Below are 23,633 nucleotides of genomic sequence, written 5' to 3'. Positions count from 1 at the left end.
GCACCTGCCCCAGCTCGGGGCTCTCAGCACAACTCCTGAGGCTGACAGAAAACAGGGGACACTGTCCTCAGATACAAACACGCCCCCCCCCCCGTTTGCACTGTCTGGACTGAGCTCTTCCTCAAACCCAGGCCCACTGTGTGTGGGGGGGGGGGGGTGAGCCGCTCCCCCCGCTGCCCCGGGGCCCACTAGCCTCTGCCCTGAAAGGCCCTGACCGCAGGCCGCGGGCTCCCCGGCTCTGCCCCGAACAGCCGGACTTTGGACCCCGCCTCCCAGCCCTCGCCGGGCACCGCGGGAGGACCTGGCCCAGGAGCCTGGTGCCCGGGGGCTTCCCGCTCTGCTCAGCTACAGTTAACACAGGCAGAGGGGACTTCACATCTGGGCCTATGGTCTGGCTCTGGGGGACAAGCAGCAGAGTCTTGGCCCGGTGCCTTACCTGGGGTACTGTGTCTGACCCCGAGGCCGAGTCTGTGTGCTCCCGTGGATTCCAGCAGGGAATCCTGGGGACCGTAAGCCCCCCTGCAAGCCCCACAGACAGACGGCTTGGAGCCAGGCGTACCTGCATCCGGGTCTCTGGCGGCCCGGCCAAGGGGGTACAGTTGCCGCAGGTGCGAAATGAGGACCAGCGTCCCCTGATCTGCAGGGGAGGTGGGAGAGGGCCCAGGAGCCGTTTCCAGAAATGCTCCTGTCCCCCCCCGCCCCCCGTCCCCGGCCCTCCTCTGGGTCTCTGTGCAGACCCCAGAGAGGGGGCAGGCCAGACAATGAGCCCTGCGTTCCTTTCCCTCCCTCCACCCCTCTCCCCTCCTCTCCTTTCCAGCCCCTGGCTCCCATCCCTCTGCCCACCCCATGCCCCGACTGCTCTAAAAGTCAGAGTTCCTGCCGCCCCACCTGAGTGGGAGCAGGGGTTGTGTGGGAAGTGGCGGGGCGGGGGGCAGGCTGCTACGCCCCTGGGCCTGTAAGTGGAGGTGAGGCTGGGGCTCCCCAGGGAGGGTGGGTGCCCCAGGTCACCCCAGGAAGGCCAGAGTCCCAGGTTACCCCAAGAAAGCTGGTGCCGGGTCACCCCAGGAAGGCCAGGGCCTCAGGTCACCGGGAGACCTCAGGTGCCCGAGCCCAGCACTGGAAGGGCCAGGCCGGAGCTTCCCCGGGAGGGCTCACCCCGCTGGAGCGGTGCCCTAGGGCCGGGCAGGCACCTGAGGTCACTGTGGAGAGGACCCCCCTGACCAGGACCCCTTACGGTGTGGAGCCTGTGAGCGGCCGGCTGACAGCCCCTGACCCGCGGCTCTCAGCCTCTAGCCTCCACCCCCCAGCCTCCCCGAAGCGGGAGGGGGAGGGCGCCAGAAGGGCCAGCCCTGGGTTTCCTCCTGCTGTTGCCCAGCCCCACTCCCACCCCTGGACCCCAGACTCTGAAGGCCACCCTCGGGGCTCAGCTGACAGTCGGGTGTTAATTTGGTGACACTTTGTAGAGGCCTCCCTGGCCCCACAAAGTCTAGTTTCTGCCAGTGGGGGGCTAGAGGGCACACGAGGCCTTGCTCTGTGCCCCGCCCCACCCTCGGCCACCCCAGAAGCCCCCTTGGGCTGGGTGAAGGGTGTCAAACCTGCCTCTGGAAGCCGCCCCCGGTGGAGAGGGCTCCACCGTGGGCCTGAGGCGCCCCTCGCCCGACAACAGGGACCCAAAGACATCAGCCCCACACATGCAGGGGGCACCTACCTGAACTACAGTCAGCACCCATCTGGGCCTCTAAAATGGGCCCTCCCTCTTAAAATGGGGTGCTGGTGCCTTCCTGCATGGGGCACGTGGGTCCCCCAGCTTGACTCAGGCTAGGTTCCGGGGAGCTGTGTGCCCAGAGCCCCGGAGCTGGCTGGGGAGGCGCCTAAGGTCACACAGCAAGCGGCCGGAAGCCCTCCCCGGGGGTCCTGCAGCACTGGCCTCTCCCACAGGCCCTGTCCCAGAGGTGAGCACCGCCCGCCTCCCGCCCCGTGACTCAGCACCCTCGCCGGGCACCACAGGACTTTTGCCCCCTGCGCACCGTGCCGGCCTCCTGCCCCGATCCGTCCAGGCTCTCCCGCCGCACCTGCCCAGGATGCAGGGAGCCGGAGCCCCCAGGCGCCGGGGCCCCTACTCCAGGGAGATAGGCGCTCTGGGCCGTCCCGGGGTCATACTACTCACCTATGCGCTGGTGACCCTGGGGCTCACCTGCCTCTTCATGCGGTTTTCCATCATGCCGGTGAGTGCCCGCCCTCAGCAGCCTGGCCACCAGCACGGCCGCACTGTCCCCCTCGGCTTCCATCCGTGCAACAGCGGGGCCCCGGGGGTGGGGCCGGTGCCGCCCAAGCCACCCACCGCACGGAGCTGAACAGGTTGAGGGACCCGGGGACCGTGCTTCCCGGTCCGCCCGTGGGCACTTCCTGTGCCCTGGTGCACAGCCAGCCCTGCCCCGTGGCAGTGCCCCTCCCCCCGGCCGGCCTGGCTCCGGCCCCATTGCCCTATGGATCCACCCGCCGGGACACCTGCTCGGCTCCCGTCCTTCCTGTGCTCGGGCCTCCGCTCAGGCCTTCTCCGCAGCGAGCCTCCCCTCCCAACCCCCGCCCGGACCCTCCGTCCAGGGCCTGCTTGGCCAGCCTTCCTGCACGATGTCCGCACCCCACATCCTGCCGCATGTCTCCCCGACCAGGACCGAGAGGGCGGGGCTTGACGCATCACCTCCTCTGCTGCCCCCACCCCCCGGCCTGGAGCGCTGCCTGGAGCGGGCAGGCGGTTGGTTAAGCGCCATGGTCAGCACTCAGGGCCCGCCCGCCCACTTTTCATTGATCCCACCTTTCACCCTTGCTTATTCATTCAACAGACCCGTGTGGGGCTGGCCGGGCTCCCACGCTCTCAGGGCAGCAGCACCCGGGGGGATTCGAAACGTCCCAGCGCCCCTTATCTGTCTGGCCTGGGTGGGGCCGTGGCACAGCCACTAAAGCCCCCCAGGGGATTCCCGTGAGCGGACTTGTGCCTGGGGATCTGGCTGGGAGGGGGCCGCTGTGGGCATGGCAGGAGCCCCCAGCCAGGTGGCGAACCCTGACCCCTGCCCCAAAGCCCATTTCACTTCTACCAGACGGCCCGGTCCAAGCCCTGACTCCCTTCCTTAGCGGCCAGGTGGCCGGGGCGGACGCCTTGAGGTCCCATCATGAAATGGGTCACAATGTCCCTCCCTGGAAGGGTTGGTGCAGGGAGCGACGAGAGAACAGTTAAAGGCACAGAGCAAGGGCGGCTCTCCGTGGATGTTGTATGTATCGTTCAACAAATGCCCATCGAGAACCTACTGTGTGTACCCTGTTCTCAGAACTTGGAATACAGCGGGCAGGGACTGAACCGTCCTTAGACTGTGCTGTGCGTAAGATCACGAGGCGTGCGGGGGGTGCTGGGGCTGCCCACAGACGTGTGGCGGCTTTGGGATCAGGAAGGCCTTCCCGAGAAGGCGGGCTTAAAGGAAACAAAGAGCAAGCCTGGCTAGTGCAAAGGCCCTGGGGCAGTAGTGAGAAGAGTGCAGCTAGAGAGGAGTGAGTGGAGGGGAGAAGGAGGGAAGGCCAGAGAGAGAGGCTGCCAGGACTCCAGGAGGATGCTGGCCACGGGGAAGGCCCCGCTGGCCTCAAGGTCTGCGAAGGGTGAGCCCAGGAGCTGCCGATGTATTGAACGTGGCCATGCAACGGTTCATGATTTCGAGCCCCGCATCAGGCTCTGTGCTGACAGCGTGGAGCCTGCTGGGGATTCTCCGTCTCCCTCGCTCTCTGCCCCTCCCCCGCTTTCTCTCTCTCAAAAATAAATAAACATTTTTTTTAAAAAAAAGAATGTGGCTGTGCAAGAAAAGAGGGGTTCAGGGAAGACACCGGGGTTTGGACCTGAACCCTTGCCGGGGGTGGGGGGGTGTCAGCAAGGGAGACGAGTGGCCGGTCCTGGGGGGAGGCCATGGGGAGTCCGTTCTGGATGTGCTGCATGCCAGATGCTTCTGGACATCGAGTGGAGAGCCGGGGGCAGTTCAGGAGAGAGGTGCCAGGACAGCAGCTGTCCTGGGGACCCAGCGAGGCTCCCTGGAGTGACAGGCGCAGAGCAGCAGGAAGGCTCGGGCAGGAGGGCGAGCGCCTCCAGGGCTCTGGAGAGACACCGGTCGCTGCCTTTACCTCCCCAGGTGGGCGTGGCTCCAGAGGGGCCGGGAGAGGCTGGAACCCACAGAGAGGAGGCCTGTGTCGTTCAGGGAAGATACTGCAGTCCACGGGGCAGCTTTGGGCGAACGAGGCTAAACCCGTGGGGGCTGGGGGCCCCCCCCACCTGTTTGAGGTGCGCCCCGCAGAGGGGAAGGAGGGCCAGCCGCTGCCTGTTAGAGCCTGGCCCCAGAGGCCCCGAGGTCTCCTCGCTGTGGGAGACGCAGCCGAGTCCCAGGCCCCAGGCCCCTCCCAGACCCACCGCAGACGGGTCAGAGCAGCTCCCTCCCGCCCAGCCCAGGGCCACCTCTCCCCCTCCTCACCCTCCGGGGACCCTGGATCCAGACCCTGACCCTTCCCATGGGCCCCCCTGTGTCTGCAGTACCTGACCCGGAGGCTGGGCCTGGACTCCGTCGCCTTTGGCCACCTGCAGACCACCTTTGGCGCGCTTCAGCTGCTGGGCGGGCCCGTGTTGGGCAGGTACCGTGGGGCAGGGAGTCTGGGGGCCCTCCCCGCAACGATGACCCGGGCCTGCCCCTCGGAGGTCAGGGGCTGGGTCGTGCCAGCCTCTCAGACCGACACTGGGCACAATAGTCCCTTTCATGCCGGGGACCCCTGCTCCCCGGGGCCCTGCCCGCCTCTTCCACGAATTCTGGTTTGTGGCCAAAGAGGGGATTGTCCCGGCAGGGCTGTCGTGGCTGGAAACGTCCAGCATTGCCGAGCTGGGGGTCCCACCAGCGACCCCCCTGGACCCCCACACGTCCACCGGCCTCAGCGCTGCTGGGGCCCCGGGCTCAGGGACATGAGGGCAGACATCATCCTCCCGCAAACCCTGGGGTGGAGATCCACGTGGCAGGCGTCAGATCTTCGGGGGAACTGTCCAGAAAAGGGGCTCCAGAGGCGGTAAAGTCGGACCGAGCAGGGCTCCCAAGGGTTTCACGGCCCTGCTCGGAGGCCGGGTGGAGACAGGGCAGGAGCCTGGAGACACTTTCTGCACAACACACACGCACCTTGCTCCCTTTGGAGCCCGCAAGGTGTTCTCAAAGGGAGAAGGAAGGCCCTGCTGGGCCAGACACCCCCAGGTCGCCGAAAGCTGACCCACTGGAAGGATGGCGACACTGAGGCTCCGAGAGGAGACCCCTGCGGCCTAGCTCCTCGGCAGCCCCAGGGGGCGGGCGTCAGGGGCAGAGCTGGCAGGACCTGCTTGGTATCTGTGAGCATCACAGGTTCGGTTCCCCCAGGTTCGCCGACCGGCGCGGGGCCCGCGCCGCGTTCACGCTCACCTTCCTGGCGTCCTCTGCCTTCTACCTGCTCCTGGCGGCCGCCTGCAGCCCGGCCCTGCCCGGCGTGGCCTTGCTCTACGCCACGCCCTTGCCTGTCGCGTTCATGCAGGGGATGCCAGGTAGGGCCAGGCGGGGGCCCGCTGGGGCTGCGGGAGGACTGCGGGTGGGGGTGGGGGCTGAGGTCACGACCTGAGGGAGGTGCGGGGGCGGGTCTCCTCTGGGTACCAGTCTAGGCCAGAGAGCAGGACCGAGGTGGGGGGGGGGGGTTGACATGGGGACGTGGCCTGGGGGGCGGGCAGGTGGCTGAGGGTGGGGGGCGTGGCCTGTGCAGGTGCGGAGTAGGTCCTGGGGGGTGTGGACGAGGCGGCGTTGTGCGGGGCACCCTCAGGGTGCGGGGTGGGGCGCGGTCCGGGCCTAGGCCGCTCGGGGCTCCGCGAGGGGGCCGCACGGCTCAGTCCCCGCCCCGCACCCAGTCGCGCAGATGACCATCGCGGACCTGTCTGAGCCCCAGGAGCTGCCCGCGGCCCTGGGCCGCCTCGGCCTGTGTTTCGGGGTCGGCATGATCTTTGGCTCACTGCTCGGCGGGACCCTGAGCGCCACGTGCGGGTGAGTGGCCGAGGCTGGAACCAGGCTGGGGGGGGGGGGGGCGGCGGGCCAGGAAGCGGGGTGCGGGTGCTGGTCGGGATGGCCGAGACTGGGTGGGCCCAGGCCGACCGCCTCGCCGGGCCTCGGAACGTCTTGGGTCAGGTGTGGGACGGGCAGCAGGGACCCACGCGGTGGGCGGGGCTGGAGGGGGCGTGGCTAGTGAGCGGGCGGGGCCGGAGGGGGCGCGGCGAGCGGGTGGGCGGGGCTGGCAGGATGGACAGGGCAGGGACGGGAGCCGACCCAAGCAGGTGGCGCGGCCCGTGCAGTCCCGCAGGGTGCGCGCCAGGGCAGCACGGAGGGCACCAGGAGGTCCCAGGCTAGGGAGACGCACGCGGCTGGCCCGGGTCACATGAAAACCAGGCCGGACCTGAAGAAATTGGACGGCAGGCCCTGGAGGCGGGGTCCCCGGATGACCAGTGGGCATCCTGCGATGGGGGTGCTGCGGGCAGGAGGACTCGAGGGCAGCCTGTGGGTGGTTCCGTAACTGCACAGAGCCGTCTGCAGCAGCAGTCCTTGGAGTGCCCCCTGGGAGAAGAGAGGAACCTTGAACCCAGGACACCGAGCCCTGGACAGGCCCTGCCAGGCGTGGGCGGGGATCCTCACTTCCGCTGCCCCACCCCCATTCCTCCTCCCTCTCCCCAGCAGCCCCAACACCCACTCAAAATCGGCTTCTTTCATAGGAGTGGACCTTGCTCCTTGCCTTCCTTCGACTCAAGTCTTTGCTTTTGGTCTGGAATGTGGGTGCCCAGCTGTGGATGGGAGGCCCTGTGCCAGCTGGGGACCCACCCGCGCCGGCCTTAGGGAGTTGCCCTGGGGCCCTATTCAGGACAGGAACCTTGCTGGTCTCTGAAGTCACACACACACACAGAGGAACACACACAGGCACCTCTGTGGACAGCCCTCCTTCTGATCTCGGATGAGCCTGTGCTGGCCCCTGGGCCTCTGGGGGCATCGGTCTCCCCAGGCTCCCCCAGTGCCTCCAGACAGCCCCCAACAGTGGTAGATGCAGCGGGTGACGGCTGATCCGCAGGGACGGGGGAAGGGGAGGGTCCCGTGGCCGGCTCCACCAGCTCCCCACCCCAGGATTTTCATCAGAGTCTGGGGTGCAGATGTCTGTCTCCACGGAGCACCTCAGCCAGGAGGCTGCAGGGGGGGAAGGCAGAATTCCTTTCATCTGCTTCCTCACCGGGATTTATTGAGCAGCTACTAGGTGCCCTGGGATTCCAGGTTCTGGGATACCGTGGTGGCTAGGACAGGCCGGGTCCTCGGAGGAAATGAAAATGACACGTATTTCTAAAGGGTCAGGGTGAACTGCCTGGTGTGAGAAGTAATACAGCACGATCGGGGGCCAGACAGACAGGTGGTCACCAGGGTGTCACCTGCAGGAGGTGAGGGGGGTGGCAGGACGACCGGGGAGGCCGATGTGGATGGAGTGGGGAGCAGGGAGGGCAGGGAGCAGAGGTGGGCAGGAGGCGGGGTCTGCCTCGGATTTGCTGATGGCTGGGATGTAGGTGTGAACTCAAGGCCACGCCTGGACTCTGGGGCCGGCCTTGGGGGGAGCCGTGAACCCTGCTGAGATCTGAGCCATCCGCCATGCCGGCGGCAGTTGGGTCTCCGTTGGGCTGAGTCTGGTGCCCGTTAGGCCCTCCAGGCAGCTATGGATCGGGCAGCTGAGTGAGGGGACCTATAGTGAGCAGAGCAGGGCTGTGTCCTCAGGTGGGTGGTTTTTAAGCCCCAGGAACGGGTTCAGGTTGAGCCCCAAGCCCCGAGCCCCAACCTGGCACGTCACATTAGAAGCGGGGGTCAAGGAGGGGGTACAGTGAGGGCAAGAAGGGAAGGAGATCCAGGAGAACATCCGGAAGCCGAGAGGTGTGCAGGTCAAGGAGGGGAGGACCCTTGACGCTCCGAGGGGCGGCAGCGACCATGGGTTCTGCCGGCACATGAGCCGCTGGGGGTGATGGGAGCCTCAGTCGCTAGACCAGGAGCAAGAGGAAGAGAGCCTCTGTGCTCCCTGGGAGAAAAGGAAGAGGGTCGGGAGGGTGTACCGGGCGGGGGCGGGGGGGGAGGGGAACGTCAGGGCGTGAAGAGTGTGCGGGAGAGGGAGAGGCAGGGCCGGGAGGAGCCTCCCCGCCCCCACGCTGCCCCACCTACCTGGACTCAACAGCCAGGTGCCTGTTACCGTGGTCACCTTGACAGGTGCTCTCACCCGTGAAATGGGCCCACCCTCGCTTGCTGTGGGGCCTGCAACTGTGCCCGAGCCTAGGACCACCCCCCCCAGCCCTCCCCCCACGCCCCCTCTTGTCCCCCCCCAACCCCCCCCCACGTCCCCTCTCGTCATCACCTTCCTTTTTTCCGTCCCAGCTGCTGACCCAGAAGACACAACTCACTGTCCTCTCCCCTGGGCCTCCCCCAAGATTGCCTGCGCCCCTGCCCTCATGTTCCGGAAATATCCATTCACTTCCCTGCCTTCTTTCATCCCAAGATCGAAGGTGCTTTATAACCCTATGCATCCTTTGGTGGGAAAACGGAGGCCACGGAGACAGTGAGCCTCCCCATCCAAGGCTCGGGGGAGGCGGGCTCCCGGACCCCGAAGCCCCGTGGCGAGGGCCACATCATCCCGCCTTCCTTCCTTTTCCTCGGTGAAAACCGAGGCACGCTGTGAGGGCTCCCTGGCTGCCATCTTCCTGCCTCCCGTGCCCCGGTGACCCCTCCCCCAAAAGGCATCAGCCGTGTCCCCCCACCTCCGGGAGCAGGTGAGGGGAGAGGAAGTGCCCTTGGCAGCCTCCGGGTGTGGGGCGGGCACCGGTAGAACTGGTTTCGGCTCAGCCTGGAGCTCTCCTACCCAGGGCCCAGGCCCTGAGTCACTTAGCAGGTGGGGGCCGCTCGGTGACTCATGGCCCTGAGCCCAGCGCCTCACAGCCTGGGGAGGCCTCTATCACGCCCTTCCCACAAGTGCGCCCTGGGCCTCGGCGGTAGGCAGCACCAGCCTGCGGAGCCCAGCTGAGTCAGGTCGGGGGGGGGGGGGGGTCCGGGGGTCCCCGTCGAACGTCGAGCCAGCCCCCAGGCCTGATGGCTGGAGTCAGCGCGGACAGGCTTCCCCCGCCGAGTGCGAGGCTTGGGCTCCGACGCTTGGGCTCCGTCCCCTGGAAGGGGTCGGGATTTGGACAGATGCCCCCGAGGGTAGCAACTCCTTTCGGCTCGGGGGGATTTGGGCCCGGCTGGGGGCTGGGTCAGGCAAACTGACATGGTGCCGATGGTGTCACCGTCACTGGCGGCCCTCCTGGGCGCTAACGCGGGAGAGAGGGGCCCCGCTCTGGCTCCAGGGCAAGCTTTGCCCAGGGGGCGCTCGGCGACTCCGAGGGGATTTATTATACTCCTTATCTGCAGCCCTGAAGACTGGGGACTCCGTCTCAGCCTTTGGTCTGGCCGGGGAACAGGAAGCCCTCATCCTGCTGACAGAGGGCTTCCGCCCGGGTGACACGGCCGCTTCCCCTGGAAGTTAATGAGTAAACACACTGGGACAGGAGTGACTCATGGGTCAGCCAGGCGGCCTGCCCGACTCGGTGCTCACGATGGCTCATTGAGGCCGTGCGGGGCCAGCCCGGTGTGCGGCCTCCCCACCGCAGGGGGACACAGAGACCTGACCGAGAGACCCTGGGTTTTCCGGGCAGCGGGAAGTACACACAGCACAGGGCCCACCTGGCCAAGAGCGAGCTCAGCTTAGACCCGAGAAGTGAGAGAGAAGGCAGCTACTGCAGGTGGGGCTGGGACAGACAGTGTTCCAGGCAGAGTGGGAGCCTGTGCAAAGGCCCTGGGGCAGGAAAAGGCCTGGGGCTTGTTCGGAGGCCTGTGTGGGTGGGACTGGAGGGATCAGGTGCTCTGGGGACACAGAGGGCTGCAAAGTGTTAGGCCAGACAAGGCTTTTAGGCCTTTTTTCTGGGACCCAGAAGCCAGAGGGAGGCTGAATCAGGAGTGGCCCCACAAAGACTTCCATTTTCAGACATTGTTCTTGCCACAATATCATGGGATGTGGATGGGGCAGGGCAGGGGCACTTCACCCCAAGCCCCAGGCTGGACGCCCAGTGACTCTCTGGAGACCCTCACAGCCAAGCGTCACATGAGGCTGGGCCCCAGCTGACCCCAGCCTGCCCTCCGGGTTGGATAGGAGAGGGGGGTGCCATCCGGGAGGCCCTGCGTCCCCTGGGCCAGGGGAGCCACAGAGCAGGAGGGAGGGTGGCCCAGGCTTCCCGAGTACTGTCACCCTGTGGCCAGTCCACATAGGGTGGGCCAATGGCCCAGCCCACCGCCCTCCTGATTCTGTCGGCTTGGCAAACTCCAGGCCCTCGAGATAGAGGTGAGAGGTGGCGTTTGCAGCCTGCACCGTTTGACCAGCGTGGGCAACCAGCCGTGACGAACGGAGGCCGGTGGGCTGGGCTCCAGGACGGCCAGGCGGCCCCCGAGGACCCGTGCAGCCCATGGGGGATGGGGACAGGGTGTCCCCGGGGAGGGTGGCCCTCATTTGCATCTGAGGAAAGGAAGTCACCCAGCAAGGTCGCCACCGGGAAGGGCAAAGGGACAAAAGACTGGTGCCCGGAGTTCTGCCCCGGAGTCCTTTCCCGGCCTTCATCCCTCCAGCCTCCCGTCCGTCCAATGAGCCAACAACCACGGCTCACAGACGCCCCTCGTGATCCTGCACAAAGGAAGCAGGAGGCCCCCAGCAAGGGAGCTGATTCTGCCTCGTGCTCAGGGGCGCACTGACCCGAAGGTCCCTGGGGAGGGGCGTCGAGTCTCGTCCGGGAGGGCAGAGCAGTGCCCGCCCGCCTACCCCGTGCGGGCACAAGGCCAGAAAGGGCTGAGAAGTCCCTCCACGCAGAGGCATGAGGTCTTTCTGGCATTTTGTCCTGGGGGAGCTGGAAGGGGGCCTGTGGTGAGGGTGGGTGGAGGAAGGACACTCCCTCCCTCCGACATCCCCTGGGAAGCTGTGGCCCCTCGACTCCCTCCGGGGCCCCCAGAGTCCTTGTGTTTCCTTCGGTTTACCAGCTAGCATGCCGGGAGGGTGGGGGGGGGGTGAGAGCCCACAAGAAGGGGCTTGGCTCCTTGCCACCCAGCCCACACTTGTCACCAACCTCCCAGAATAGCCACCTAAGTGGCCGCCTCTGCTCCCACGAATTTCCGGGGCATCTGGCAAAGAAAGCAGGCTCTGTCCCTGCCCCCCAGGCCCCGCGCAGTGACGTGCGGGTCCTGAAGAAAGGGCCCTTCTCTCTGGGGACAGCCACCGGGCCCGGGGTGTCCCTGCCCACGTCACAGATCAGTTCCTGCCAGCGGAGGAGGGGGCTTTGGTCCGTGCTGGCCTCGTCCCTCCCCGGGGCGTCAGTCCGTGGGAATTCCCGTTCATTTGGAAGCCTGGTGCCCACCATCCCCGGCAGTGGGAGTCGGCCGGGGGCCCTGACATGGGCCAGTGGGGGGGGGGGGGTCCGCAGCACGTGCAGGCTGGACCAACTGTGTGCGCCTGGGCAGGTCTTGGCTGGGGACACGGGGCGGCCCCGCCCCCACGCCTCGCTGACCCCACGGGGAACAGGGCCTTTCCTGGCTGTGGTTGCCCACAGGAGCCCTGTGTGTGTGCACCCCTGTGTGCGCGTGTGTACGTGTGTGTGCCTTGCTCGTCTGCGTGTGCACACGTGCAGCCTTGGGGGGCGAGGCGGGGGCACTCAGCTTGTGGCTGGCCTCGCTCGGAGATGCAGGGGACACCCACTCCCCTCTCGTCCCATGCTGTGCGGCCCTGAGCGGGAGCTCCGCTCAGCTAGGTGTCAGGGCTGCGTGCGGGTGAACGGCTCTCACCTGTTCCGCGGTCTTGGCTCGGGGTCCCGCCCAGGCTGTCGTCCTCAGGGCCAGGCACCGTGTGTCTGAAGGAGCGAGCCCCTCTCAGAGGACAGAGTGCCCCCTGGGGAGGACTGCCAGGGCGCACTGAGAAGGGCTCCTGCAGGGTGCATAGGAGCTCCCGCTGCCGCTGAGGGGAAGGGCTCTCTGGCCAGGCACCAGCCTGGAAGGGCCGAGCAGCCTGGCTCAGTAAGAGGCTCCCACGTGTTCCTCCCTCCGTCCCCCACCCCAGGAGGGGGCGGTTGGCCCGCAGGAGGAAACGGGGACGGTCACGAGGGCTGGCCCCAGGGCCAGCGTTGTCAGGTGACGTGGGGTCACCGGAGGGGTCAGGGCCTGAGTTTCCACCTGATGACCCACAGCCCGGAAGGGTTTTCTCGGAAGCTGAGGGCCCTCCCGAGTCCGGGTCCTCGGTGCGGGCGGGCAGGAGGGAGGGCAGCCTGAGGGTGGTGCCCAAAGCCCCTCCCCCAGCCCGGAATGTCCCGCCCCCCAGGTCGAGGGGGAACAGGAGCGCTCCCCAGGAGGGAAGGGAAGGAGGCGTGCCGGTCTCCACGACACAGAGGAGGCCGCGCGGGGTCCCATGGTCTTCGTGCAGGTAGAGCTGAGATGCAGACCCGAGCCCCGGCCCGCCCCTGCACCTCGGGGTCGCCGGCACCCCCTCCTGGCGCCCCGGCCCCAGTGCCGCCTGGCGTGTGTCTCCCCATCAGCCCCCAGGGACAGAGAAGCGTCACCTACAGGGACAGTCGAGCCGTCCCCCACCCCGGGAGGCCCGTCCAGTCCAGTCCAGTCCAGGCCCCTGCAGAAGGAGGCAGGGCCCTTCCTCTGGGAACACGTTTGGTCCTCTGTCCAGGGCTGTGCAGGGAGATCCCCGTCCAGACACCGCCCGGGGCTGAGGCGCGGGCCCCCAGGTGTCCAACGCCCCTGCCCCGGCTGGGAGCAGCAGGTGCACACCACGCAGGCACCGGGTTGGCCCCTGGGGGTCTTCCCACCCCTCGACACCTCCTGGGAGAACCCCCGCCCAGCCCGCCGGGGCTCACCTCCCGGGCTCGCGCTCGGGGACCGGGGCCCACGTGCTGTGGCTGCCGAAAGCCGCCGCTGCAGTGTGACCGTCGGACCCGGTCACGGCTTCGTCTGCCCCTTCATTCTGTCACCTAATGAATGCGCCCTGAGGGTCCCGTCCCCTCCCTCCAGGTCACAGGCCGTGGGGACATGGCTGGTGGGGTTTGAGCGGTTCTCAGCTGCTGAGACCTCATTGTGGCTGAAGGGGCCGGTAGGGGCCGCGTGTGGTGCCCACAGCCTGGGACCCACGTCCTGTGTGACCACTACTGTCGCCCCCAGGATGCACTGCCCCGCGACTGTGGCTCTGGTGGCCAACCTCGTGGGAGCTGTCCTCAGCTTTACCTTTATCCCCGTTAGCACGAAAGGGGCCAGTGCCCACGACCGGGCGGTCCCCGCAGGTAAGCCCCGCCTGGGACGCCCCGCCAGGCCGGCCCCCTCAGGGACGCGGTACCTGGACGCCGGACGGGTATGAGGCCTGAGCCCTCCGCCTCCCCAGCCAGCACCCCGGGCCTCCCTGCAGGGAGAGTCGACCAAGGCCAAGATGCACGACAGTGGCTTCCTGTCTGCTGGCGGGGGGGGGGGGGGGGCCGGGGGGGGCGGGACATCAGAGAGGCTGAGGCTGGAGGCAGGAGAGATGTAGGCGAGAGGCCCGGGGAGGACGGGAAGGACCACGGGGCAGGGTTAGCCAGGCTCCTGAGTCCCAAATCGCCAGGTGCCATGGTGCCCACGAGCCACTGCCTGGGTCACATGGGCTGGGGGAGCCAGGGCCAGGCCAGGTGGCCCGACAGCAGAGGCACTGTGTTTCCGGAGCGCCTCCCAGAATTCGGGGGCTCCAGGGTCAGCGGGGGCGGAGGGCTCAGCCCTAGGAGCGTGACGAGCTGCCCGGTGCCCCCAAAGGGGCCAGCGAAGGGGGGTGCCGGGGCCTGTGGGCTCCCGAGCCCACGAGCAGGTGCCACGGCCAAAGGGAGGAGTATCTGCTGAGAGCAGGTGCCGGCATGGGTGCGGGGTGCTTTCCCGGACCCTGCAGCCCGGCCGAGACCAGGTCAGGGAGCCGGAAATGGGCTGAGGCCTGCCCAGCCTCTCCGGGTCCCCCCAGGCGGACCCCAGGCCAACGTGTTTGACCTGAAGGCCATCACCCGCCTGCTGCTGCAGTCGGGGGTCCTGCCCGTGTTCCTCATCAAGGTGGCGTCCAGCCTCCCGTTCGGTGAGTCCCAGACCTGGTGCAGCTGAGAGCTCGGGGCCATGGGGAGGGGGCCTGCGGTCAGGGCGTCCCCCTTCTCCGCCCTGTATCCCGGGCCGCACGCTTTCCCCTTCACACACGTCCTGGAGAAGGGGCGGCCCCCTGGTTCCTGCCGAGTGGAGGAGGGAGGGAGGGAGGAGGGGAAAGCGGTGCCCCATTCCCTGCAGCCCCGCAGGGCCCCCCTCACGCACAGTCCGAAGTGCCCTGTGCTTGGCAAGCCCCCCGGGGTCCGTCCGAGAGCAGGGGAGGCGGTGCGTCTGAGACGAACCCTCAGGGGTGCCCAGCACCCACCTCCAGCCCCCGTCCGGGGTCCTCTCCTTGGGGGCAGCGCAGAGAACAAATTAGCGAGGCTTGCGTGCTGGTGCTCCAGGGCTAATCCCTCACCCGCAGGGGCTTCTTGCAAAACTGTGCTGCAAATCTCGGGGTCCGGGCAGCGGGGTTGGAGGCTGAGTCAGGGGGCCGCCTGGCTGGGCCGGCGCCCGGAGACTCCGGTCCGACTTCGGTCGAAGGGGCCTTCGGGGGCCACCAGTGGGTCCGGGGTCAAATCCTCTCACACGGTCAGCCCCGGGCCCCCCACCTCCCGACCGCCTTCGCACAGGATGCCCCGGGCTCCCGCCCAGCCACGGGGTAGCTTCCGGCACCTTCCTGCGCACGGGCTACCTCGGTCCCTGGGGCCCCGCTTCCCGTGCCAGAGAGCCACCAAATCGCAGGCAAGGCCGCCAGGGCCCCACAGTCTCCCGCCCTCCCTGAACCCCCCTCCCAGGGCTCTTCATGGTCATGTTCCCCATCGTCTCCATGGACTTCTTCCAGCTGGATGCCGCCCAGGCCGGCTACCTCTTGTCCTTCTTCGGGCTTCTCCAGATGGTGAGTGGGTGCCGGGCACGCGGGGCGCGTCTCAGACCCAACGGGCCTCGCAGGGCGCTGCCCTGAGCGCCTGCCATCGCTGTTCTGTACCGTTAGCTTCCGGCTGCCCTCCTGCCCCCGGGAGTGTGCCCTCCCGTCCCTGCCCGAGGCAGCCACCAACGGGCCTGCGCCCGGTTTGCACACTCGTCTGCCCCGGAGAGGGGAGGGAGGGGGCTGGTACCCAGAGGAGGCCGGCGAGCCCCTGGCCTCCTGTCTGGAAGCATGCGAGGGTGCACGGTCCTCCGAGTGTGCGGCCGGGCGCCCCCCCAGCAGGAGGACAGGGCGGGAGAGAGCCGGTGGTAGGGCACGTGACAAGACGCGGGCAAGTTCCTCGGGCCCTTGGAGCCCCGGTCTCCTTGCCCATCAAGCGAGTGACCCTTGTGGGGTGGCTGGGCCGATGAGGTGAGCTAACACGGCCAAGCTCTTAGAAGAGGAGGAAGCCCCACCCAGGTGACGGTCACTCGGTCCTTGCGAGGCGCCCTGAGACGGGCAGCCGCCTTCCGGTGGTACGGGGCGGCCCGTCTCCCAGGCCCCAGCTCCTCCTGGGCATCTGCACCAGGGCCCGGGGCGCAGGGACAGGTGGCGACAGCCGGAGTGCGGGAGGGGCTATTCTGGGACCGTCTGAAGGGGAGGGAAGCGTGTGACATTCCCAGCTCCTCCTGGGCATCTGCTCCCCACGCCTCTGGGCCCAGGACGGGTCTCACCCCTGGTGCGAAAATAGCAGCCACAAGGGCGGGAAGGCCTCAGGGCTGCTGCCGCCCGGCCGGTGGGCCACAGACTGAGAACAATGATAATTCTCCAGAGCTGGGGGCCGCGGGTTCTAAATGGCCGCTCCAGCCCGCCGGGGCCCTGCCCTGGAGACTCCCAGACCCAGGAGACCAGGCCTGTACCTCTGCGAAAGCCAAGAGACGCCCTAAGACCCTCAGGGACAGACGCGGGTAGTTCCGGCCTGGCCCGAGGCAAGGTGCCCGATGGTGGCCCCGCCCGAGACGGGCCTGGGGCTCCAGCACCCGGGCGACCCCCGGGGGCAGCTGAGGCCCCAGCTGCGTCTGGAACCTCTGCGGGCAGAGGGTGGGGTTTTGTGTCTACAGGGAGAGGCCTGAGGCCCCCTCTGCCAGTCACCTCCCAGCCCCCAGCCCCACGGGGTAGGGCCGGTCACCGAGGGTCTCAAGAGGCAGCCTGGGCGCCCCCACAGCTGGGCTCCCACCTGCTGCCTCCCTCCGCAAACCATTTCCTGCCCCACCCCGAAGCGTGTCGGCTGCAGCCTGACCCCAAGGGGACCACGGCATCCCCCTCCCCGTGGGGGGCGTTGGGGTGGGGGGCTGGGGGGAGTGGCAGCCCAGACGGTCCTGAGGGATGGCGTCACCACCCCAGCGGACTTGCAGACCCCTGTCTGTCGCAGGCCGTCCTGCGAGAGCCCCCACGTGGCCCTCACGTCCACCCCAGGCACGGTGCCACCACAGTGGTGGGAAGCGTCCATCGTACAGGGCTGGGGGGAGACAGAGATAAGCCCCCGACTACCCTCATCTCATGGGCCAGGCGTGATGAGCTGTCAGAGGAGAATAAGGGTCCTCAGAAGGGCAGAGGTGCAATTTTAGATGGGACAGTCGGTTGGGGGGGTGGGGGTCGGGAGGGGCTGCAAGTGCAAAGGCCCTGGGGTGGGGAGCACGCCAGCTGCTGAGCTGGCTGAGGCAGCAGACTGGGCTCGGAGGACATGTCGGGGGGTCCGCAGGGCCAGGAGGGACCTGGATTTACTCAGACTGGGGTGGGGGCTGTGGAGAGGGTCCACGCAGAGGAAGCCGTTGCCCCCCCCCGAAGCCGCCTGTGAGCAGTTAGTCGGCCTTCGCTTGATGAAAATGTGTTCATCGCGCTGGAAATTAAGGACACGGGACTCGTTTCGGAGATGACTGTCCGGGTGTATGGGTGCCGACGTGCGGTGCCCAGGCCACCCCGCCCCCCGAGGACCTGGCCGCTTCGGGACCCGCCCTTCTTCTCCGGCCGGGTGGCTGCTAGGGCCGGGAGGGGGTCCCCAGCTGTGGGGGGGGCCACCCCCGGCCAGACCCCTCCCAGCCGGCCTCTCGCTCTGTCTCCCCAGGTCATTCAGGGCCTGGTCATCGGGCGGCTCAGCCGTCGCTTCTCGGAGAGGGCGCTGCTCCGGGCCAGCGTGCTGGGCTTCGTCCTGGTGGGACCGGCCATGGTGAGCACTTTCCTCGGGGCCGCACCCCACTGACAGCGGGGTCCCGGGCCCATCACCCCAGCCGTCTGCACATCCCAGGCTGCATGTGAGCCCCAGGGCCCCCTCCCCCCGGGGCCGGCTCTATGGGGCTCCGGGGATGGGCCCTTCCACCCCGGTCCTGCGTGGCCCCCCCAATCCCGTGGCCTCCCTGTCCCGTGCCAGGCACTGATGTCCGACGTCCTCCACTTCTGCCTCCTGATGCCTGGCCTGGTCTTCAGCCTGTGTGCCCTCAACGTGGTCACCGACAGCATGCTGACCAAGGCTGTGTCAGCCGCAGACACGGGTGAGCCAGTGAGGGGCAGGGGACCCCCGGGGCCTCCTCTCTGGGAAGCTCTCTGGGCAGTTTCGGATGCAGCAGCTCCCCCCCCCCCCCCAGTTTCAGGCTGGGTCCGCCCAGACCCAGTGAGTACTGAGTGGGGTGGGTGGCCCGGGGTCCAAGTGGGGGGGGGGGCTGCAAGATGGCTCAGGTGAGAATTCTGGCCGCCACCAGGCTGGGCTGGGCCTGGGGGGTGGAAAGGGGGCTTCTCGGAGCTGCTGTCTGGCTGGGCTGTGAAGCAGGGGCAGGGTTTCCCTATCAAAGAGGAAGGGGAAGATTGGAACATTCCAGGCCAGGACCCGGCTCGGCGAGGTGTGGAGGGGGTTGGAACTGAAAGGCTCCTGAAGAGGCCAGTTGGGAAGACAGCCCAGTGGGGCCAAGCGTGGTCAGCACAGGGGGCTGCCAGGCCGGGAGGCGGGGTCCCCCCTCCAGCACGGGGTGGGTCGGGGGTGCCCGTGCTCCCTGAGTGAGTGGGGGAAGGCACGCAGCCGGTTAAACCCAGAAAGCCCCCAGCGCCCCCCCTCCCGTAGGACACGGGTGTCCCCAGACAGGGGATCCCCCAGCCCTCACTCTGTGCCCAGCGTTCTTTCCAGAGGCCTACAAGCCTCCTGTCCAGACTCAGCTCCCCGCCCCTGCCCTGCCCCCGGGGGCAATGGTGCAGGTGGCCCCACGGGCTCCTGTGGCTGGTTGGGGTTGAAGAACTCCCCAGCAGGCTAGAGAGCCCACCCGACCGGCCACCCCTCGCTCCAGCTCTCGCCGCCTGTCTGCCAAGGGGGGAGGGGCAGGCTGAGCTCTAGAGGCCGAGATGGGAACCCGATGGCCCATGGTTGCAAGGTGGCATCTCAGGGCTGCCTCTGGTCCGGGGAGGCCAGGCAGGGCCCGGAGGGCTTCCTGGAGCGCTGGACCGGCCCCCAGGAGAGGCCAGGAGGACGCCGGGGAACGAAGCGTGGAGAGATGGGGGCAGGGCCCGGCAGGGAGGAGGGCGGGGCCGCACCTGAGGCCCCGCCCCTCGGCTCGGAGGGACGGGGAAGCTGGCTCCCAGCGCCAGCCTGGGAACCCGAGACCACAGAGGGGGCGGTAATCGCTCCCGGTGTCTGCAGGGCGTGTGGGCGATGGGAGAAGCCGCTCTTAAATTTCCCCCACGCCGGGCCCTGGGCCCGGGCGGGGCCGGACCAGGCCGCTCCCAGCTCACCCGGCGGGCTCTCCGGCAACCCGAGCGGAGCGGGGCCCTGAGCCCCCGGAGCCGGGGACCCTCTGGGCGCACGTCTTGACAATACACGCACGCACACACAGGACACAGCTGCCCGGAGGGGCCTAGTGACAGGGGAGTCAGGTAGCCGGGGGCAGAGGCGGCCAGGTGAGCCCGGGGAGGACGTGGGTGCAGAGAGGCGGGCGGGCCGCCCCTCGAGGGCCCCCAGGACCCCGCCCCGGTCCTGCGGAGGGCATCCTCCAGTCGGTAGGAGGGTGGTGGAGGCTGTGGGGAGCCTGCCTTGCACCCCAGCCCCAGCCCTCACTCTGTGGCTCAGGAGGATCTCCCCCCAAGCCCACCGTCCCCAGGTCAGGGAGGCTCTCTCCAGGCTCAACCGGCCTGAGAGGGCGGGGCCTGGCCCGTGACCTGTGGCTCCACTCCGGGGCTCCTCCTGGGCTTGGGAGCTTTCTGGGGCAGGGTGCAGGCACCCGTGTGGCCCCTGAGTGGCTGGGTGGTCCGAAAAGCGCAGTCTGGGTGGAGGGAGCTGGGGGACAGGGTTGGGGGCGGTGAACACGGGAGACCTGGGCTGCGTCCGGGAAGCGGGTGGCCAGGGCAGCCTGACTTGCCGCCCACCCCCACCCCTCAGGGACCATGCTGGGCCTCTGTGCCACCGTGCAGCCGTTGACTCAGACCCTGGGGCCCACCCTGGGCGGCCTCCTGTACCGCAGCTTTGGGGTCCCCGTCTTTGGCCACGTGCAGTTTGCCATCAACCTCCTTGTCCTCCTCGTGCTCTGGAGACAGCCTGTGCCCCGGAAGAAGGACTGAGTCCGGTGACCAGTGGCCCCAGGGCACAGACTGGCAATAAACTCTTCCAGCCTGAGTCCTGCAAATTCCCGTGGGTTAAACAGGGGACCTGGGGGTGAGCCATGGAGGGACGGAGGGTCAGATGCCGGAGAGCTTCCTGGAAGAGGGGGCATGCAGCCGGGCCCCAGGGCTCTGGAGAGAGCCTGATCACCCAAGTTGTCCTTGTGCAACAGGCCCTCCCCCGCCTGGAGTCCGTCCCACGAGGAGTCCGTCCCCAGCTAGGAGGCCCCCCTGTTGCCGCCCAGACAGCTCTGCTCAAACCCCCCGAGACTGGAGCTGTCCACCCGCCCCCAGTCCTCCACCGGCTTGGCCTCGGGGCCGAGCGCGCTGCCTGCTTGCTTGCCCTTGTCAGTCACCTCACGTGAATGGAAACAGGTTGTTTTCAAAGATGAGGAGTTTGAGGCTTGCGGAGAGGCCCAGGGAAATGGCCCGCCAGCGGACCCAGGCCCGGGGAGCCCCACCCCCTCCCCCTCCCCCCCCTCAACCCAGCTGTAGGGAGGAAGGCACCTGGGCACAGGGGGGCCAGCGTGACCAGTGTGGACAGAACAATGCCAGTGGGGTCGGCAGGTGACCCTGAGACCATGAAGGCCACTCCCCACCTCCCCACGGGCTGCCTGTAAAAGAAGCTAGTTCACAACTCAGGACCCCCAACCCCAGAATTCCATGGTCCAACCAGCAGGGCCTCAGAGAGCAGAGGTCCGTCCACCCTCCGGCCCGAGAGCTCAGACCAGACCAGCTTGCCTGTGAACCTCACTGGGGATGGGGCGGTGGGGGGAGGGGGTCTCACCTTGACGTTCACCCTTTGTCCCAGTGAGGGTCTGGGCAGGTCTCCAGGGAGGGGCAGGACAGGGGTCCGTCGGGGGCCAGTGCAGTCCCCCACTGGCTCAGGGACTTCGTAAGGAGTGCTGTTCCGTTGGGGAGAAAATTCCTTGCAGGAAATGGTTTCCTTGGGCTTCGCAGCAAAGGGACAGCCCCTCCCCAGTCTGAGCCCTGGGACCCAGCCTGCGTGGAGGCCTGCGCGGCTCCCCCGGTCCCGTGTGAGGGTGTGAGGGACAGACATCAGGGCCCGATGTTTGGTCGTTTGCTCCCGACGCCGCTGCCTCCCCCACGTGGCATCGCCCTTCCAGCCAGAAGTGTCCCCGAAATGCAGGCCCCTCAGCGGCCAGAGATCAGGGTCCCCCTCCGCGCTCCGGCTTGGTCACTGCCAGTGCACCTTTCCTCGCGGGAACGCGCCTCGGGTGTCCTCCCATCAGGCAGTGCTGGACTCGCGGCGGCGGCCGGCCTGACTTCCGGAGGACGGGGACCCCGCCGGACAGGGAGGGCTCGCCAGCTGCCAACCATCAGGAGTAGGAGGCCCCGGCCTCCCCCCACTTGCCCGGAGGCCCCGCCGCCTCCCCGCTCCAGCACCGTGGGTGCGGGCCAGCGGGGCCTGGTGGGGGCTGCGGGGAGCTGCCCGGGCCCCAGCAGGGCTGGGGTCAAGGGGAGCACAGGGGGCGCACAGCCGGAGGGCTGAGGGCTCCCTAATGGGGGGCTGGGAGCACAGGTGGCATGTGGGCGGTGGGGGGCAGGTGGCCGTGGGGAGCAGGGGCAGCTCAGGTGCAGGGGGTGCCCTGACCTCAGGGGGGCAGTTTGGGAGTGACCTCCCTGAGCGAAACCAGGCCCCGTCCTTCCGGACACACGCCCAGGAGCAGAAGTCAGCCAGGGCCAAACCTCAGGGCACTTCCCAGCCTCTGGAGAGGCTGCTTGGCAAGGAGGGTGTGGACCCGGCCCGGCGGATGACACTACATTCATTCAAAGTGCCCTGGCTTCCCGGCCCTTCGGCCGCCTGGGTGGCGGCTCTCCCCACCCCCACTCCCACCCCCACCGAAAGGGCTGCCAACCCTCCCGCAGTAAGGTCACACGGCACCACAGCGGCTGGTAGAAAAGGGAACGGGTCAGGTGGTTTATTTGGAATGAACATACTGATGCAAACACTACATATGAAGACAGACGGTTCCACGACGAATAACCATCAAAATAAATACATAGATAGTCTGATAATTTAACGCGCCCGCTCAGCGGGCCGAGGCTCGGCGGCTCCGCACGGGAAGGTCCTTCTCTGTGGGACAGGGACATGGCTCTCGGCCTCTGTCCTCACTGTGGGCGGCGGGAGGGCGGCCCCCGACTCGTCGTCGAGTGAGTGGCTCCTGTAGGGGGGAAGGAGGAGGGTTAGGGAGCTGGCGGCCCGGCGTCCGGCCTGTGGGTCCCCCTTCCCCGCCCCCCCCCCAGGCCCCAGACGCGGGAGGAGCGAGCGACGGCCCCGGCCCGCGCGCCCCAGGGACCCCTCGACGGCGCGGCGTCCCCCCCCCCGGACGGCGTCCCCGCACTCACCGCGGCGGCGGCGCTCAGGGCGCGCGGGCCGGCCGGGACTCGGGGGGCGCGGCGGGCGCGGCGCGCTCCTGGCGGCTGCGGAAGTCCTGCAGGGCGCGGCGGTTCTGGAAGTCGATGAGCGCCAGCGTGATGGCCGCGTTCCAGCAGCTCTCGCCCGCGCAGCGGAAGTCGATCTCCTTGCGGTCGGTGGTGACGATGGTGAAGTAGACGTACTTGCCGGTGCGCTCCACGCAGTCCACCTTGAGGATGGAGTGGAAGCGCAGCTCCTTGGCGCGCGCGCCCGGCCCGGCGGGGAACAGGCGCAGGCGGTCGGGGGTGAGCACGCCGCGCTTCTTCTTCCACAGCTGGAACAGGCTGTCGCTGCGCTTCTCCAGCTCGCCCTCGCGCAGCACCTCGCCGGGCGTCCTCATGGCGGCGGCGGCGGCGCTGGCGATGCGCCCCGGCCGGCCCGGCGACGCTTTATGTCGGCCCCGCCTGCGCCCGGCCCCGCCCCCTCGGGCCCCGGCCCCGCCTCCGCCCGGCCCCGCCCCCCGGGGGCCCCGCCCCCTCCAGAGGCCACGCCCCTGCCGTCCAGGACCGCCGGGGGCTGTCAGCTCGCCGGTGCCGACTGCCCGCGCCCCTCCCGTTCCCCCGCCGCCCCGGCCCCCCGGCCCCGTGGGGTGACTTGTGGTCTCGCCCCCCGCCCCGCCAACCCCGCCCCGGACGCCGGCCCCGCGGAGGAATGCGCTGCGGCCGGCCCTGCCCGCGGTGACTCACGGCCCGGAGCCCCGGGAAGCACCCGGGGACGGAGCCGGCCCAGGACGCCCACCCTCCCGGCGCTCCGGCGGCGAGGCCCGCCGCTCGAGGGCTCGCGGCGGACGCCCCCCGCGCCTTGGGGACCCTTCCTGGGGACACCGTCCGATGGCCCTGCCCGGCCGGCCTTGTCTCCCACCTGCCCCTCACCCCCCACCCTCCTGCGGGCCGCGCCTGGCGGGAACCTTCGCTCGCCCACCTGGGCCGGGCCTACCCGGAGAGCAGGTGCTCCGAGCCGGCTTTCTCTTCTGTGACATGGGGACAGTAACACTTTCGTTAGATTGGGGAACACGTGGCAAGTGCTGGAACAGCACCCCGAGGGGGCCTGTCCTCCTCCCTCGGTCCTCCTGGCGTCTGGGCAGAGGACTCCCATCGCCTGCACAGCCCCATGGGGCTCGGCCCTAGGCGCTGTGGGTGCTGGAGGGTCGGCCTGGAGAGGGGCGGCGGGGGCGGCTGAGTCATGGGTATTTCCTCCCTTCCTCTAAAGGGTTTACGGGAGCAGGAGTGACGGCTGCCCGCTCCCGGCTCCGCAGAAGGGGTCTCTGGGGGCGGGGACCGCTCCAGAGCACCCACCTTCCAGGGCCCCCCAGCCCCCCAACCCAGCTGTGGGGGTGGGGCGGGGCGGGGTGGGGGGGGGGCGGAGACTGCGCACAGAACAGGGAAGGACGGAGCCCCCTGGG

General features: G+C 68.5%; 2 protein-coding genes across 2 annotated transcripts; one reads left to right on the top strand and one right to left on the bottom strand.

Annotated features, from left to right (window-relative positions):
• Positions 1-1,978: 1,978 nt before the first annotated feature.
• SLC22A18 (solute carrier family 22 member 18) lies at positions 1,979-19,809 on the top strand. The gene is made up of 11 exons (XM_042958945.1): positions 1,979-2,225; positions 4,565-4,662; positions 4,870-5,085; positions 5,424-5,584; positions 5,939-6,071; positions 13,323-13,441; positions 14,140-14,247; positions 15,047-15,147; positions 17,282-17,383; positions 17,585-17,705; positions 19,574-19,809. The coding sequence occupies exons 1-11, from the start codon at positions 2,082-2,084 to the stop codon at positions 19,750-19,752; spliced, it is 1,482 nt and encodes a 493-aa protein (XP_042814879.1). The 5' UTR covers positions 1,979-2,081; the 3' UTR covers positions 19,753-19,809.
• A 1,895-nt stretch (positions 19,810-21,704) lies between these two features.
• PHLDA2 (pleckstrin homology like domain family A member 2) lies at positions 21,705-22,605 on the bottom strand. Its single transcript, XM_042958968.1, has 2 exons — positions 22,162-22,605; positions 21,705-21,977 (listed from the first exon to the last, which is right to left on the bottom strand). Exon 1 carries the CDS (start codon positions 22,569-22,571, stop codon positions 22,176-22,178), a length of 396 nt encoding a protein of 131 aa, XP_042814902.1. The 5' UTR covers positions 22,572-22,605; the 3' UTR covers positions 21,705-21,977; positions 22,162-22,175.
• Positions 22,606-23,633: the final 1,028 nt, after the last annotated feature.

Source organism: Panthera tigris, chromosome D1 (genome assembly GCF_018350195.1).
Source record: "Panthera tigris isolate Pti1 chromosome D1, P.tigris_Pti1_mat1.1, whole genome shotgun sequence".
NCBI classification, from domain to species: Eukaryota; Metazoa; Chordata; class Mammalia; order Carnivora; family Felidae; genus Panthera; species Panthera tigris.
The sequence above is the reverse complement of the archived record's forward strand: the minus strand, read 5'-3'. Positions and strand labels throughout refer to the sequence as shown.

Bases quoted from the DNA above. Each gene is read 5' to 3' on its own strand.
- SLC22A18 (XM_042958945.1), top strand. From the start codon at position 2,082: ATGCAGGGAGCCGGAGCCCCCAGGCGCCGGGGCCCCTACTCCAGGGAG. The intron at 5,585-5,938 runs GTAGGGCCAGGC...CCCCGCACCCAG, and splicing joins GTTCATGCAGGGGATGCCAG to TCGCGCAGATGACCATCGCG. The intron at 17,706-19,573 runs GTGAGCCAGTGA...CCCACCCCTCAG, and splicing joins TGTGTCAGCCGCAGACACGG to GGACCATGCTGGGCCTCTGT.
- PHLDA2 (XM_042958968.1), bottom strand. From the start codon at position 22,571: ATGAGGACGCCCGGCGAGGTGCTGCGCGAGGGCGAGCTGGAGAAGCGC.